The sequence below is a fragment of the Oncorhynchus mykiss genome, chromosome 9 (assembly GCF_057628025.1).
Source record: "Oncorhynchus mykiss isolate SJ-2025 chromosome 9, ASM5762802v1, whole genome shotgun sequence".
In the NCBI taxonomy this organism is placed as follows: domain Eukaryota; kingdom Metazoa; phylum Chordata; class Actinopteri; order Salmoniformes; family Salmonidae; genus Oncorhynchus; species Oncorhynchus mykiss.
In genome coordinates this window covers 68,659,892-68,676,524 of record NC_143030.1, presented here as the reverse complement: position 1 = coordinate 68,676,524, position 16,633 = coordinate 68,659,892, and the positions used below count along the sequence as shown (strand labels likewise).

Sequence of the window (16,633 nt, the reverse complement as noted above, 5' to 3'; positions counted from 1 at the left end):
TCTCACACTTCCCACAACTGGACTTCCTTTCCCTACCAAACGTTGTGCATCTTCTTCTGTGGGGATTATCGGTGGTTGGCATCTAACGTTATGGTGAATTACTGCCACCTACTGTACTGTACTGGAGTGTGGACCAGAGACAGGGAGAAACTAAATCCTACCTGTCAGGCCTGTTGCTCTTGAAAAAAGATAACAACATATTTGAGACTATCTAATGCCATACTTCTCAATATACTTTAATTTCCAGTATCCTCTTCTCTCTCATACTATATCAAATCAAATCAAATGTATTTATATAGCCCTTCTTACATCAGCTGATATCTCAAAGTGCTGTACAGAAACCCAGCCTAAAACCCCAAACAGCAAGCAATGCAGGTGTTGAAGCACGTTGGCTAGGAAAAACTCCCTAGAAAGGCCAAAACCTAGGAGGAAACCTACAGAGGAACCAGGCTATGAGGGGTGGCCAAGTCCTCTTCTGGCTGTGCCGGGTGGAGACTATAACAGAACATGGCCAAGATGTTCAAATGTTCATAAATGACCAGCATGGTCCAATAATAGGTCTGGGACAGGTAGCACGTCCGGTGAACAGGTCAGGATTTCATAGCCGTAGGCAGAACAGTTGAAACTGGAGCAGCAGCACGGCCAAGTGGACTGGATGGCAAGGAGTCATCATGCCAGGTCCATATCGGGCGTTTTGCCTCTGCCTTGATCATTGAAACTACAACATCCCCACTACTAAGTGCTTGTTTAGCCAGTACATCAACTGCCTCGTTCCCCTCCAACCCCACATGGGCTGGGATTCAAGTAAATCTTATCTGTATATCCATCTGTCTAATCCAGCCATGGGTTTGTAGCACCTCATAAAGCAGGTCTTGTCTGCTACGTGATATAAAGGACTGGAGGCTCATCAACACTGCACATGAATCAGAGCAAATAACTACTCTGTCTGGCTTGACTTCCTCCATCCACTGCAAGGCCAACAGTATGGCCATCAGCTCATTTGTATATATACAGCCAGATGATCTGTAACGTTTTCTGACTGCCATCCCACATTCCTGCACTATAAATGCTGACCCAGTATGTCCTGTCCTTGGATCTTTGAACCATCTGTGAAAATGGCCACAAAATTCTGATAGACAGTATTCAGAGATCTCTTAAACAAATTAGATAGATCAACACCCTCCCTATCTTTCTGTAGTCTCTTCAACACTTCTAGATCAACTACTGGAGGCAGGAGTAGCCATGGTGCATATACAGGAACAGCTACCATTGGAGTAAACTCCATTCCATACTGTCCCATCTCCTTCCTCTGGGTATTACCCACATACCCAAAGCGTGTGTTCTGTCTTTAACTCATGTTCTCAGCATGCCTGTAAAATCCCTTTCGCAGGATGAGACACCCCATGTCCCTGTAGGTTGACCCAATAATTAATTGCCAGCTGCTGTCTCCTTATCTGCAATGGCATATCCCCTATCTCCACCTGTAGTGCAGACACTGGGGATGTCCGAAATGCTTCACTACATATTCTGAGTCCTTGCCCCTGTATAACATCTAGCCTTTCCAATGAGGTCCTTGCTGCCTGAACCATAGGCAATACTGCCATAGTCTATTACAGATCGAATCAAAGCAACATACATGGTCCTCAATGAGGAACGCCCAGCCCCCTACTCCTTCCCTATCAGACAGCGCATCACATTTTGCACTTTCTTAAAATGTTCTGACTACTCTCTCAATGTGTTCTGCCCAGGTCAGTCAGTGTCAAGTATACCCCAAGGAACCTGAAGGCCAACCATCTCCAAATGTCTCCCATATAACCTCATGCATACCTCATCTCCCACCGTCCTCTTGTTAAGCACAGTCTGAATTTTCTCTATAGAGGACCTGAATCCCCACATTAATGCCCACCTCTCTACTTCATCAATTGCATCCTGAACCTTCCTGACTAAGTCTGGTACATTTCTTCCCCTCTTCCATAAGGCCCCATCATCTGCAAATAACGACCTCACAATATCCGGCCGTACCTGAGAGTAAAAATCATTGATGGACAACAGAGGACTAATCACATTCCCCTGCGGTGTATCGTTATCCACCAGGTAGCTAGCTGCCTGATAGAGACTTCTCCACCCTCACCTTCCAAACAGGAAATCATTTGTCCGTTCTTCCTCCTACCCTCATAATATCAAGCTTGATTAACAACCCCTCCTTCCACATCATATCATACGCCTTCACCACATCAAAAAAGACACCTACAACAGATTCCTTGTGCTTCTCAAATCAAATCAATTTTTATTGGTCACATACACATGGTAAGCAGATGTTAATGCGAGTGTAGCGGAATGCTTGTTCTTCTAGTTCCGACAGTGCAGTAATATCTAACAAGTAATCAAACAATTCCCCAACAACTACCTAATACACACAAATTTAAAGGGGTGAATGAGAATATCTACATATAAATATATGGATGAGCGATGGCCGAGCAGCATAGGCAAGGTGCAATAGATGGTATAAAATCCAGTATATACATGTGATATGAGTAATGTAACATATGTAAACATTATTATGCTATTATTAAGTGTCATTATTTAAAGTGCCATTGTTTAAAGAGACTAGTGATCCATTTATTAAAGTGTCCAGTGATTGGGTCTCAATGTGGGCAGCAACCTCTCAGAGTTAGTGATTGCTGTTTAGTAGTCTGATGGCCTTGAAACAGAAGCTGTTTTTCAATCTCTCGGTTGAAATCTCGGTTGAATCTTTGATGCACCTGTACTGACCTCGCCTTCTGGATGTTAGCGGTGTGAACAGGCAGTGGCTCGGGTGGTTGTTGTCCTTGATGATCTTTTTGACCTCCTGTGACATTGGGTGCTGTAGGTGTCATGGAGGGTAGGTAGTTTGTCCCTGGTGATGTGTTGTGCAGACCGCACCACACTCTGGAGAACCTTGCGGTTGAGGGCGGTGCAGTTGCCGTACCAAGCTGTGACACAGCCCAACAGGATGCTCTCAATTGTGCATTTGTAAAAGTTTGTCGGGGTTTTGGATGACAAGCCACATGTCTTCAGCCTCCTGAGGTTGAAGAGGCGCTGTTCCGCCTTCACCACACTGTCTGTGTGGGTGGACCATTTCTGATTGTCTGTGATGTGTACGCCCAGGAACTTAAAACTTTCCACCTTCTCAACTACCTGGAAGCGACGACGATGAAGCGACGACGATGAGACAACCTATAGGGAGTAGGTCAGAGACCTGGCAGTGTGGTGCCAGGACAACAACCTTTCTCTCAACGTCAGCAAAACAAAGGAGCTGATCGTGGACTACAGGAAACTGAGGGCCGAGCATGCCTCCCATTCACATAGACAAGGCTATAGTGGAGCGGGTCGAGAGCTTCAAGGTCCTCGGTGTCCACATCACTAAGGACCTAAGGAAGTGAAAAGATTTTCCATGGGCCCTCAGATCCTCAAAAAGTTCTACAGCTGCACCATTTGAGAGCATCTTGACTGGCTGCATCACCGCTTGGTATGGCAACTGCTTGGCATCTGACCATAAGGCGCTACAGAGGATAGTGGGTACAGCCAGTTCATCACTGGGGCCAAGCTCCCTGCCATCCAGGACCTCTATACCAGGCGGTGTCAGAGGAAGGCCCAAAAAAATTGCCAAATACTCCAGCTACCAAAGTCATAGACTGTTCTGTCTGCTACCACACTGCAAGTGGTACCAGAACGCAAAGTCTGGGACCAAATGGCTCCTGAACAGCTTCTACCCCCAAGCCATGCGACTTCTGAACATTTAATCAAGTGGCTACCCGGTGTATTTGCATTGATTCCCTTTGTTTTGCACTGCCTCTCTTGCACAGGCTCTATGCATACTCACTGGACCCTACCGACACACTAACACATGCTACACTGACACACCAACACACACATACACATACACACACATAGACACACTTTCACCCTCTACATATACGCTGCTGCTACCTATTATTATCTATTCTGATTGCCTAGACACTTTAACTGTTACCTACACGTACATATGATCTCAATTTCCTCAACGACCTCATACCCCCTGAACATTGACCCAGTACTCCTTTTATATAGCCTCGTTATTGTTATTTTATTGTGTTACTATTTTCTTTTTTCATTAAGAAAATGTTTCTTAATTTTTAATAATGCATTGTTCTTAAAGGGCTCGTAGGTAAGCATTTCATGGTAAAGTCTACAGCTGTTGTATTAAGCGCATGTGACAAATTAGATTTGATTTGATTTAATTTGCTGTGTTTTGAAAATAGACATATAAATGGTTAGGAAATAGCAGAAAAGTCAGTAAATTACAAATAAGTCCAAGCAATCATGAGGCAGATCAGACTAAGTTCAGTTAAACTTTAAAGAGAAAAATAAGCTCAAAACATTTAGCAATCAATAGCAAAAAATAAAACAAACGTACCATTTTTTTTACACACAAATTACTAGGTTTTAGAAATACATTTGTGAGAGACGGAGCACATAATAACTACGTACAGATACACATTCCTTCATTGTTTTATACAGAAAATTGCAACCCAGTGCTGAGCACCAATACACCTCCAATACAAGTAACTCTTAAGAAATATGGTTATGGACTCACACTTTACAATTGAGACACAAAAATGAATAAGAAATCGATCACATATTACATGTAGCCTATACTGTACGTCCATGTTATTTTTGATAAATTACTTTATGGAATATGATGTACAGTTATGTCAATCATCTAAAATGGTTTATTATAATCTTCTTTCTGCTATTGTGCAGATCTTCTGATTTCTGGGAACATTTCCGGCATCTGTTAAATCATAATGCTGTAGGCAGAGATGACGTCATCCATTGAAGAATAATAAACTCATAAAATGGAAGCAGAGCATTGCCAGGTAATCTTACTTAACCCCTATTTTATCACTCTCAGTTTGTCTCTCTGTCTATAGTCTCTTTGTCTATAGTCTGTGCTTTGCGTCTTCTCTCATTCTCCTCAGTCATTTGGTTCCCTGTTCACAGATGAAGTTGCCAAGTTCTAACCCATTTTTTCTCTCATTTTCTTTGTGTGCTGTGCCCTTTAATCATCCCTCCTCCTCCTCCACCTCCTCCTACTCAGTTGTCCCTGGCCCCAGAGGAACCACAGCTGGGGTAGTCACTCTCCAGCGACATGTTACTCCCCAGCCCGCCTATCCTCCTGCGTAACAGGAAGTGTGTCCGTCTTTGCAGTAGCCTCTGCTGCTCCTGCTTCAGCTCCACATAGGACCGGGAGAATGTATGGAAGATGGAGGTGACTGGGAACGCCATGAGAAGAATCCCGCTCAGGATACTGCTCAGAGCCACCACCTGACCCGGGATGCTCCTCGGAACCATGTCCCCGTAGCCCACTGTGGTCATGGTAATGACGGCCCACCAGTAGGTGGCGGGGATACTGCTGAACTCGTGGGTCGTAGCCATCTCGTTCTCAATGAGGTAGAGCAGCGGGGAGAAGAGGGCAATGGCCACGCAGAGGAAGAGGAGGAGTAATCCGAACTCCCGCGTGCAGCGCCGTGCAGTAAGCCCCAGAGTCTGCAGGCCCAATGAGTGGCGGGCCAGTCGCATCACGTACAGAATCCTCAGGGCACGGAGGATCCGGAGCACCAGACCCACCTTGTCAAGGTAACTGCTGCCCGAGCCCAGCTTCTTCTCCCCCTGGTAGCTGTCCACTACTAGGGTGATGTAGTAGGGCAGGATTGCCACCACGTCTATGAGGTTCAGAGGGCGTCTTAGGAAGGCAAGTTTGTCCCGGTCCTGGATGAAGCGCAGGGTGAACTCAAGGGAGAACCAGCCCACACACACCGTCTCCACTATGAAGATGTTGTAGCACATCTGGGAGCACTTGCCCTAAGAGGCACAGGAGACACTGGTTAGCACCTGTACATACATCTAATATTATGCATCTAGCATATACAACAGTATTCTTCACCATTTGTCCTATAAGGCCACAGGGTGTGTAGGCTTTTGTTCTGAACTAATTTTGGACCTTTTGTTGTTACAAGGATGTAGTTAGACACTAGAGGGAGCTATTATGCTGCCTAAAATCTAAGGGACATTATTGTGGTATACCAATTTGTATTCCACAAATGTCAAATTGTAGACTGCAGGGCATCAAAAACAGACTCTATTTATAACAGACCATTTATTTTCTAGTCACAGCTTGTTGCCAATCTTTTCATGTTAAACTGCAAGATTGCACCTTCTCTGTTCACTGCTCAGATGGTTCTGTTCAGAGTGAGGTGTTGTGAGTGTAGGTGTTGCTTTATTAAGCTACATAAAAGATGAGAATGCAATGTACTGAACCAAAAACCTGACAAAACTCCTGAATGTAGTTAGCACCAGAAAATCCTCTCCAAGCCCGATGGTTATGTATTATTTGGGAGGTTGTTTCTAATAAATTATTTTCGTGAAGATGTTTCAATTGATATTCAATTGTTAACCAATTCAAAACACATACAATATAATATAAAATGGCCTTTGAGTTGATTCTATTTCAGAAGAAAGCACGCAGTATTATTATGAAACACTCCCACACAGTCGGAAATGACTTATACCAGTGTATCATATCTACACAGTATGTACAATAAGCTTTTTTTCAGAAAGAACAGCTTTTAGAAAGCAACATTCTCCTCTTCAATTAATTCTAACTGTGTAACAATATAATACATCAGGGATACAATTTTGGAATGCACTGCTCCGGTACCAGCCTTTGGAGCCCCATATGAAGTAATTCCCCTCTGGGGTAATGAATTACCTTCTGGGTACAAAAATATGTTCCATAATGGTTACATACAGGTAACTGAGGCTAAAGACAAATTAATTGCTTTTTCTCCACCTGAAAGTACTCTCCTAGAACTCACAATGAAACCAGTGAAGTACAGTGTGTGTGTGCGGGTGTGTGCATGTGTGTGTGTGTGACTCCAATTTTCTATTTATTTTCTTTTTATCTGGCTACTGAGGCCAGAAAAAGTTAATTACCACAGTGATTGAAGTCAGCCATGATAATGAGCACCTAAATTAGATTAGAACGAGACTTTTCCAAATGTTTTCTTTGCAAATTAAACGAGTGGTCTGATTCCCTCACACATAATCAATTATTAATTTTACTTGCCAAATGCTCTTTGAGCTTTGATATAAAAAAAGTTATTTACAATTTCAAAGTGAAGGCTTTGTTATCAAGGGTCGGGGAATATAATTCTGTGTTGATGTAATGGCTATGTTAGTAATTATGAAATACGTATGGTGTAATTATTATGTCCATATGTAACAACTATGTAATATCCATGGTGAGAGTGTATGTCCTGTTGCCCTGTGCTGACGCTTCCTAGTCCTCATGATGTCCATCTACCTGCTCCTCCTCCTCTCTCATGGCCGGCATGGTGCTGATGGACAGGTTGACAGCCGTGATGGTGACAAACAGCACCGACAAACAGGCAAAGATCTTCCCTGGCAGGCCTGAGTGAGGCCTCTCCACCATGTCTCTCAGCTTGTTCATATAATGTCCCATCCGGGTCTCCGTAGCCCGGGCGGCGCTGCCTCTGCGGTGCCCGCTTTCGGTGTCCATCATCAGCTCCTCCTCCTCGTCCTCCTGGGCTGCCCGCTCCAGCTCGTCACACTCCTCCACCCGCTGGATGAGGCGGCGACGGCAGCACCATTCTAGGTTCTCCTCAGGGACCCCCCAGTAGAGCAGCTCCTCCCTGAAGGAGAGGGCACACATCTCCCTGAGGGATCGCAGCTTCCCGGCCCGCAGGAAGGTCAGGATGGTGCGGAAGGCACAGGGCGAACGATCGAAGAAGTACTCGTTGCTGGCAATGTCATAATCGTCGCAGACGCACATGATCTCGTCAAAGCTGCTGCAGAGGCGCAGCTGGCCAAGTCGGGACAGGGGGAAGTCCTCCAAGGTGGTCCAGGGTAATTGATAACGCAGCCCGCCGACATTGATAATGGCATGGAGTTTACGGGCAGCGGAGAGCGAGGTGGAGTTGGTGAGGAGGTGGTCTGGGTCCTCAGGTAGGAGTTGGGCCCGTTTGTAGTAGGCCCCCTTGAGGGCCTCTTGCTCTGACAGGGGCGGGGGTTGAGGAAGGAGGAGGGAGGCATCGGAGGCACAGCTCAGAGCACTGTAGTCATAGTCTGAGCCGTCGCCTGCCAGCAGAGTCATCTTTACCTATACAGGCACAGAACCTCCATGTGCACTCCCACCGCAGCTCACATTCCTGTGGTCAACCTCTCACGGACACACCTTTACCTTCAGGAGGGAAAGGACAAACATAAAAAATCATGTACTATACACTCTTAAAAATACTCTTAAAAGGATGTTAGAACCTTGTTAGAACCTATGGTTCTTGAGGGAAATATGGCCTTTTAGAATGTAAACATTTCTTGACACTTGCATTAAAGGGATAGTTCACACAAATGACAAAATTACATTAGCTTCCTTACCATGTAACCAGTTTATGGACATGGTATGACAATAATGCATGCTTTGGTTTAGTTTACCTGGCACGGTTTCCAAATGATAAATCCCATCCCGTTTTGTGGAACAAATCCCATTCAAGTCATGGAACTGACATTAGCATTTTTTTGAGCATCATGTCCAAATTGTTCTAAAGAATCTAAAATGGATTGTTAAGCTCAACAAAAGTCACTTATAGATCATTTGAATATGATGCACGAAAAATGCTAACATCGGTTCTATGACTTGCCAGCCACTGCCAGGTAAACTTAACCAAAGCATGGATTGCTGTCATACATTATCAACAGACTGCTTACATGGTAAGGAAACCAATATGTCATTTTGTTATTTGGGGGAACTATCCCTTTAAGAGTATAAGCCCCCAACATTCTTTAGGCATAGTTAGCCTCTTTCGTCAGTGGCCCGGGGCCCCAAATGCAGTAGTCCGGCCCTGTCTTTTGTATTTGCTTGAAGCTTAATGTCATACAGTACATCAAACTTAAGGACATTTTCTCTACGTCCTCTTCCACCCCTCCCCCACAAGTTATCGTGCCACTTTTTCTGAGATAATATCACGTGAAGTTGAACCTCAACCTCTGTCTGAAGAACACGTGCCTGGGACGCCAGAATTGAAACTTTAGGGGAGTTACTTTTTCCTAACATTACTTCTTTGCATTTAACTGAATAAGACCTACAGTACATTAGGTAGTGTATCTTGCTAGTTAGCTAAAATTTATATGGTTTCTTCTTTGAGTTGGCTCGTAGCGTATCAATCAGCTGGCTGGGAAGCTAACTGCTCATTCCTGTCTATGCAACTAGGTGAACATTTCTCTATGTAGGCAGAACCAGTGCCACACCTATTGTTTTTTGTTGTTGCCTATTTTGCATGTTATTTTGCCATTAATACGTGTCACATATCAGTTTGAAAACAATGTAAAAAAATAGAAAAAATCTTTCAATTAATAAATCCACCTACAAATATGTCAGCTTTTTGCTTTCTTGAGTAAGGCAGATCCAAAATGCAGGTGTTTCAGCCTAGCTCAGTGCTTTCTGTGGTGGTGGTGGGGCAGCCAGCGGAAAATCCGGAGCGTAGGGGTTCGTAATGTTCTCTAGTTGCTCAATGTTTTGTCACTCATAGGGACACTACATCGCCACAAAATCTAGGTGTAGAGCTCGAAAATGTAAGCCCCTTAGGTGCTACCACAGAGTTACATTAGAAGTGCCTATCCAAGAAGGCTCAAAGTCATTGGCCACAGATAAAATGATGTCAAATCATGTTATATCCACCGTAGCTTTGATTGGACTAATCATGTCAACATCATACTTTCAAAAATTAGCTGGCAAGCTAGCAGTCATAATCATGAATCAAGTCCACAATCAACTAGCAAAGCCTTTTTAATCCTTTTTGTATGAAGATAAATTAATGATATAACGTATCGGTGCTCATCAACTATTGGACATAAACATTACACAACAAGATGTAAATCGGAAATTCAACAATGAGTGGTTTGGAAGGAATGAGTGGCTAACTGCAAGCATTGAAAGGCATTCACTAGCCTGTTATTAAGGGGAGTGGGTGTGTGGTCCAAGTCTGGGTTTAAGGGTCTCTTTCCAAGCTTAAAAGGATCAACATTCAACATGATTTGCCAGTTTGAATACATTGGCCATGCTGTCAATCCAGCATGACTTCTGCCGTGTTCAAAACAACTGGAAACTCGGAACTTGGAAAGACTTTAGTGAGTTCAAGACAACTGGGAACTCTGAAAATAACGAGCTCCGACTGGGAAAATACGTTTTGAACAGTCATCCAACTCAGGAACTCAGGCCTCTTTTAGCGCTCCGACCTGAAGATCACCGACATCTTGATTCAACCTTGTTCCCAGTTGTAATGAAAGCACCATAAATCCAGAGAATGTCATACTTTCATGACAATGTTTGATGACAAAATTTGCCCATGAAGGACCGTCGCACCACTTTCCCTTTCAAGTGAGCACAGCACAAGAAGGTCCAAAAATGTATTGTATGCTGCTGCATAAGTGATGTAATATGCCAGGGAGATATGTATACTGTAGCTAAGTAACACTAAATGTATGTTATGGAGTAAGGTATTAGTAGCCTATGTGCCTCACCCTAATAATTTGGTCCCTTTCCCCCTCATGACTAAGCCTACTGTTCTGACTTGGTGGTCCAGATGTAGCCTATAGTCTGTTTTAGAGAAATGTCATCATCTAATATTGTAAGAGCTTTCATTGTCTGCTTATATGGCCCCTTTATTTATCCTGCGGTTTGGACTTGCTGTAAAACAACACATTTCACTGCACCTATGTGACAATAAAACATTTAAGTTTTAGGAGTATATATTGAACTTTCAACATTAATTTTCAATGGTATTGTCCTTAATCAGGTAAAAACTGCTGAATGAGTCCAAAAACCGCTGTAATTTATTTATTTTCATGGCAGTTCATTCAGCCTCATTCACTGCTGTTAAAAAAACATAGCTGATATAGCTGACTTGCTTAAACAAAATGTGGTTTCTACTGACAATTGACATGCACAAACTATGACATAATGGGGCGACGAGCAGATAAGAGGCAATCTGTAATTTTGATTAAGACATTAATGAGCGAGCTAGGATGGACATTTGATTTATTTTACTAGGCAAGTCAGTTAAGAACAAATTCTTATTTTCAATGACAGCCTAGGAACAGTGGGTTAACTGCCTGTTCAGGGGCAGAACGACAGATTTGTACCTTGTCAGCTCGGGGGTTTGAACTTACAACTTTCCGGTTACTAGTCCAACACTCTAACACTCTAACCACTAGGCTACCCTGCCGCCCCGACATAGTCAATATAACTATTTGTTCAGCCCTTTGAAATGTACAGCGACTGAATTAATAACATGGGCTACAGTATTACAGTATTCTCCCTAAACACCAAGTCAGAACTGGAGGATAAATAAGGGGGCATATAAGCAGACAATGAAAGCTCTTACAATACTCAATGATTATATTTCTCTATAACAGGCTATAGACTACAGTACATGTGCACCATCAAGTCAGAACAGTAGGCTAAGTTATGAGGGAGGAAAGGGACCAAATGTTTAGGGTGAGGCACATGGGTTACTAACAGCTTACTACACAACATACCCTTAGTATTACTTTCTTGGCTACAGTATACATATCTCCCTGGCATATTTCATCATTTATGCAGCAGCACGCATACATTTTTTTCACTCACGTTGTTGTGCTCTGCTCACTTGAACAGGAAGCGGCACAGGGGTCCTTCTTGTGGGCTCTAGAAAGAGGCCTGAAATCCCGACTTCGAATTCAGAGTTGGATGACCATTCAAAATTATTTTCTGTATTTTCACAGTCAGAGCTAGTTTGATCCGAGCTCCCAGTTGTCTTGAATTCACTAAAGTCTGAGATTTCCCAGGTCTGAGTTTCCAGTTGTTTTGAACGCAACAGAAGTCATGCTGGATTGCCAGCATGGCCAATGTATTCAAACTTTTCTGGCCCGTGGCGTTACCCCCTTTTTGGTGATATCCAATTGGTAATTACGATGTTGTCTCACCCCTACGGACTCAGCAAAGGTCAAGAGCCAAGCCGCACTGCTTCTTGACACACTGCTCACTTAACCTGGAAGCCAGCAGCACCAATGTGTCGGAAGAAACACTGTCGAGCTGATGACCGAAGTCCACTTGCAGGCGCTCGGCCCGCCACAAGGAGTCGCTAGAGCACGATGAGACAAGGACATCCCGGCCAGCGAAACCCTCCCCTTACCCGGACGACGCCAATTGTGCACCGCCTCATTGGTCTCCCGGTCACAGCCGGCTGTGACACAGCCTGGGATCAAACCATGGCTGCAGTGGCGCCTTAGCACTCATTGTTGAATTTGCAATTTCCAACTTGTTATGTAATGTTTATGACCGATGAGTACTGATCAATTTTATCTATAATTTCTCTTCATATGACAGGGATTGAAAAGTATTTGCCAGTAGATTGCAGACTTGATGCAGGATGATAACTGCTTGTCTAGCTTGCTAACTAAGATTTTGAAAGCATGATGTTGACATGATCAATCCAATCAAAGCTACGGTAGATATAACATGATTTGATGTAATTTTATCTCTGGCCAATGACCTTGAGCCTTCTTGGATGGGCACATCTAATGTAAATCTATGGCAGCACCCAAGGGGCTGGAATTTTCAAGCTCTACCTGTAGATATTGCGGTGATGTAGTGTCCCAATGAGTGACAGAATACTGAGACAATCTCAGCGAACATTACCAACCCCTATACTTTGTACTTTCCGCTGGCTGCCCCACCACCACAGAAAGCACTGGGCTAGGCTGAAACACCTGCATTTTGGAGCTGCCTTACTCAAAAAAGCAAAAAGAGACCATGTTTGTATGCAGCTTTATTAACTGAATTATACATTTTTGTACATTGTTTGCAAACTGATATGTGACATGTATTAATGACAAAATAACATGCAAAAATATATATACACCTACTATATACACCTACTCATTCTGAGGCTGGTAACTCTAATGAACTTGTCCTCTGCAGCAGAGGTAACTCTGAGTCTTCCTTTCCTGTGGTGGTCCTCATGAGAGCCAGTTTCATCACAGCGCTTGATGGTTTTTGCTACGGTTTTGCAACTTTCAAACTTCTTGATTGACTGACCTTCATGTATTAAAATATTGAGGGACTTGTTTCTCTTTGCTTATTTGAGCTGTTCTTGCTATAACATGGACTACCATATAGGGCTATCTTCTGTATACCACCCCTACCATGTCACAACTGATTGGCTCAAACGCATTAAGAAGGAAAGAAATTTGACAAATGAACCTTTAACAAGGAACACCTGTTAATTGAAATGCATTCCACCTCATGAAGCTGGTTGAGAGAATGCCAAGTGTGTGCAAAGCTGTCATCAAGGTAAAGGGTGGCTACTTTGAAGAATCTCAAATATAAAATATATTTAGATTTGTTTAACACTTTTTTGGTTCCATATGTGTTATTTCATAGTTTTTTCACTGTTATTCTACAATGTATAAAATAGTAAAAATATAGAAAAACCCTGGAATGAGTAGCTGTGTCCAAACTTTTGACTGGTACTGTATATATTTTTTATTTACTTTTTTTTAGCTAAACAGGTAGTGCTCAAAACAGGTGGGTCTGCCCTGAATGACGGGTCGCGAGTGCACCAATCTGAGGTAAAATGTTGGGTAATATACATTAATTAGATACGGGAAAATTATTTAATTTTATAGTTTAGCATGATAGTGAATGAAGCAAACTCGCAGATTTTTTCAGCAATGAAATATATTTCTCACTAGTTAAAAAAATGAATCAAATCCCTTTTTTTACCCCTTTTCCCACCTGTGTTTGTGGGAAGTTAACTTGGTTTGATGGCACATAGCTTTAAGCTTCACGGTTTATTTTGTATTGTTTATTGTTTTGTCGGTGTCATTTCGAATAAAATAGAAAATGTACGCTCACCACGCTGCACATTGGTCCAGTTCTTTTAACGGCCGTTACAAGAACAACAATAAAATAAAAATAGCGAGGCTATATACAGGGGCTACCGGTACAGATTCAATGTGCCGGAGCACAGGTTAGTCAAGGTATTTGAAGTAATATGTACATGTAGGTAGAGGTAAAGTGACTATGCATAGATAATAAACAGAGAGTAGCAGCAGTGTAAAAAGTGGGGTTAGCCATTTGGTTCGCTGTTCAGGAGTCTTATGGCTTTGGGGTAGAAGCTGTTATAAGCCTTTTTGACCTGGACTTTGTGCTTTGTATCGCTTGTCATGTGGTAGCAGAGAGAACAGTCTATGACTAGGGTGGCTGGAATCTTTGACAATTTTTAGGGCCTTCCTTTGACACCGCCAGTTATAGAGGTCCTGGATGGCAGGAAGCTTGGCCCCAGTGATGTACTGGGCAGTATGCATTACCCTCTGTAGTGCCTTATGGTCGGAGGCCGAGCTGTTGCCATACCAGGCGGTGATACAACCAGTCAGGATGCTCTCGATGGTGCAACTGTATAACTTTTTGAGGATCTGAGGAACCATGCCAAATCTTTTCAGTCTCCATAGGGGGAATAGGTGTTGTTGTGCCCTCTACCTGACTGTTTTTGCGTGTTTAGACCATAACAGTTTGTTGGTGATGTAGAGACCAAGCATATTGAAGCTCTCAACCTACTCCACCACAGCCACATCGATGAGATTGGGGGCGTGCTTGGCCCTCCTTTTGCTGTAGTTCACAATAGTCTTCTTTGTCTTGATCATTTTAAGGGAGAGGCTGTTATCCTGGCATCACACTGCCAGGTCTCTGACCTCCTCCCATTAAGCTGTCTCATCGTTGTCGGTGATCAGTCACTGTTGTGTTGTTGGCAAACTTACTGATGATGTTGGAGTCATTCTTGACCATGCAGTCATGGGTGAACAGAGAGTACAGGACGGGACTGAGCATGCACCCCTGAGGGGCGCCGTGTTGAGGATCAGCGTGGCAGATGTGTTGTTACCTCCCCTTACCACCTACGAGTCGCCCATGGAAGTCAAGGATCCAGTTGCAGAAGGAGGTGTTTAGTCCCAGGGTCCTTAGCTTAGTGATGAGCTTTGAGGGCACTATGGTGTTGAACGCTGAGCTGTAGTCAATGAATAGCATTCTCACATAGGTGTTCCTTTTTGTCCAGATGGGAAAGGGCAGTGTGGAGTGCAATAGAGATTGCGTCATCCTTAGATCTGTTGGGGCAGTATGCAAATTGGAGTGGGTCTAGGGTTTCTCGGATAATGGTGTTGATGTGAGCCACGACCAGCCTTTTAAAGCACCTCATGACTACAGATGTGAGTGCTACAGGACAGAAGTAATTTAGGCCTGTGACCTTGGTGTTCTTGGGCACAGGGACTATGGTGGTCTGCTTTGAACATGTTGGTATTACAGACTCGGTCAGAAACAGGTTGAAAATGTCAGTGAAGACACTTGCCAGTTGGGCAGCGCATGCTCGGAGTACATGTCCTGGTAATCCGTCTGGCCCTGTGGCCTTGTGAATGTTGACCTATTTAAAGGTCTTACTCACATCATCTATGGAGAGCGTGATCACACAGTTGTCCGGGAACAGCTGGTGCTCTCATGCGTGCTTCAGTGTTGCTTGACTGGAAGTCTGCATAGAAGTAATTTAGCTCATTTGGTAGGGTCGTGTCACTGGGCAGCTCGCGGCCGTGCTTCCCTTTGTAATCGTAATAGTTTGCAAGCCCTGCCACATCCAACGAGTGTCAGAGCCGGTGTAGTAGGATTCAATCTTAGTCTTGTATTGACACTTTGCCTGTTTGATGGTTCATCGGAGGGCATAGCAGGATTTCTTATAAGCTCCTTCAAAAGTGGCAGCTCTACCCTTTAGCTCAGTGCGAATGTTGTCTGTAGTCCATGTCTTCTGGTTGGAGTATGTACAGTGGGGAGAACAAGTTATTGATACACTGCCGATTTTGCATATTTTCCTACTTACAAAGCATGTAGGGGTTTGTAATTTTTATCATAGGTACACTTCAACTGTGAGAGACGGAATCTAAAACAAATATGCAGAAAATCACATGAAATGATTTTTAAGTAATTAATTTGAATTTTATTGCACTGGTTACCCAGTCATTCACAATAGCTTGATTAGTGATTGCTAACTGGCTAAAGTTATATGGACTAGACATATGGGGCTATTTATTGGGGGAAAATTGTACTTGATAGTTAGGATTTCTAATTGACATTCTATATGTATCCTGCAATTTAACTTATACGTTAATTCAAAGAAGTGATGAGTTAATTTCATAGCTGTAATATATTTTTGCTACTTTTAAAAGGATTATTTTACAATCATGTAAGGGATAATCAATGAGGAGCTACGCGTTCTAAGGAAAATAAAGTATGTCGTGGAAGTTGTTAGTCACAATGCATAGCCTAAGCAGAGTGGCACCTAGCTTCCATGGAGTTGCATTATTTTCCAAAGAACGCATAGAACTCTGAGTTGATTATCCCGCTTATACTACGGCTATAATTTAACACATTTGCCACTAGAAATGTGTTAATTTCCCAGTAAAAATGTGTTCACCATCCACTGCAGTAGCTAGAAAATGCATCAGATAGCTACAG

The 16,633-nt window shown here is 43.2% G+C and overlaps 1 protein-coding gene across 1 annotated transcript; it reads right to left on the bottom strand.

Moving 5' to 3' along the window:
* Positions 1 to 4,357: 4,357 nt before the first annotated feature.
* On the bottom strand, positions 4,358 to 8,310 carry LOC110532619 (voltage-gated potassium channel regulatory subunit KCNG1-like). Its single transcript, XM_036988638.2, has 2 exons — positions 7,385 to 8,310; positions 4,358 to 5,883 (listed from the first exon to the last, which is right to left on the bottom strand). The coding sequence occupies exons 1-2, from the start codon at positions 8,192 to 8,194 to the stop codon at positions 5,116 to 5,118; spliced, it is 1,578 nt and encodes a 525-aa protein (XP_036844533.2). The 5' UTR covers positions 8,195 to 8,310; the 3' UTR covers positions 4,358 to 5,115.
* Between the last annotated feature and the right edge of the window lie 8,323 nt (positions 8,311 to 16,633).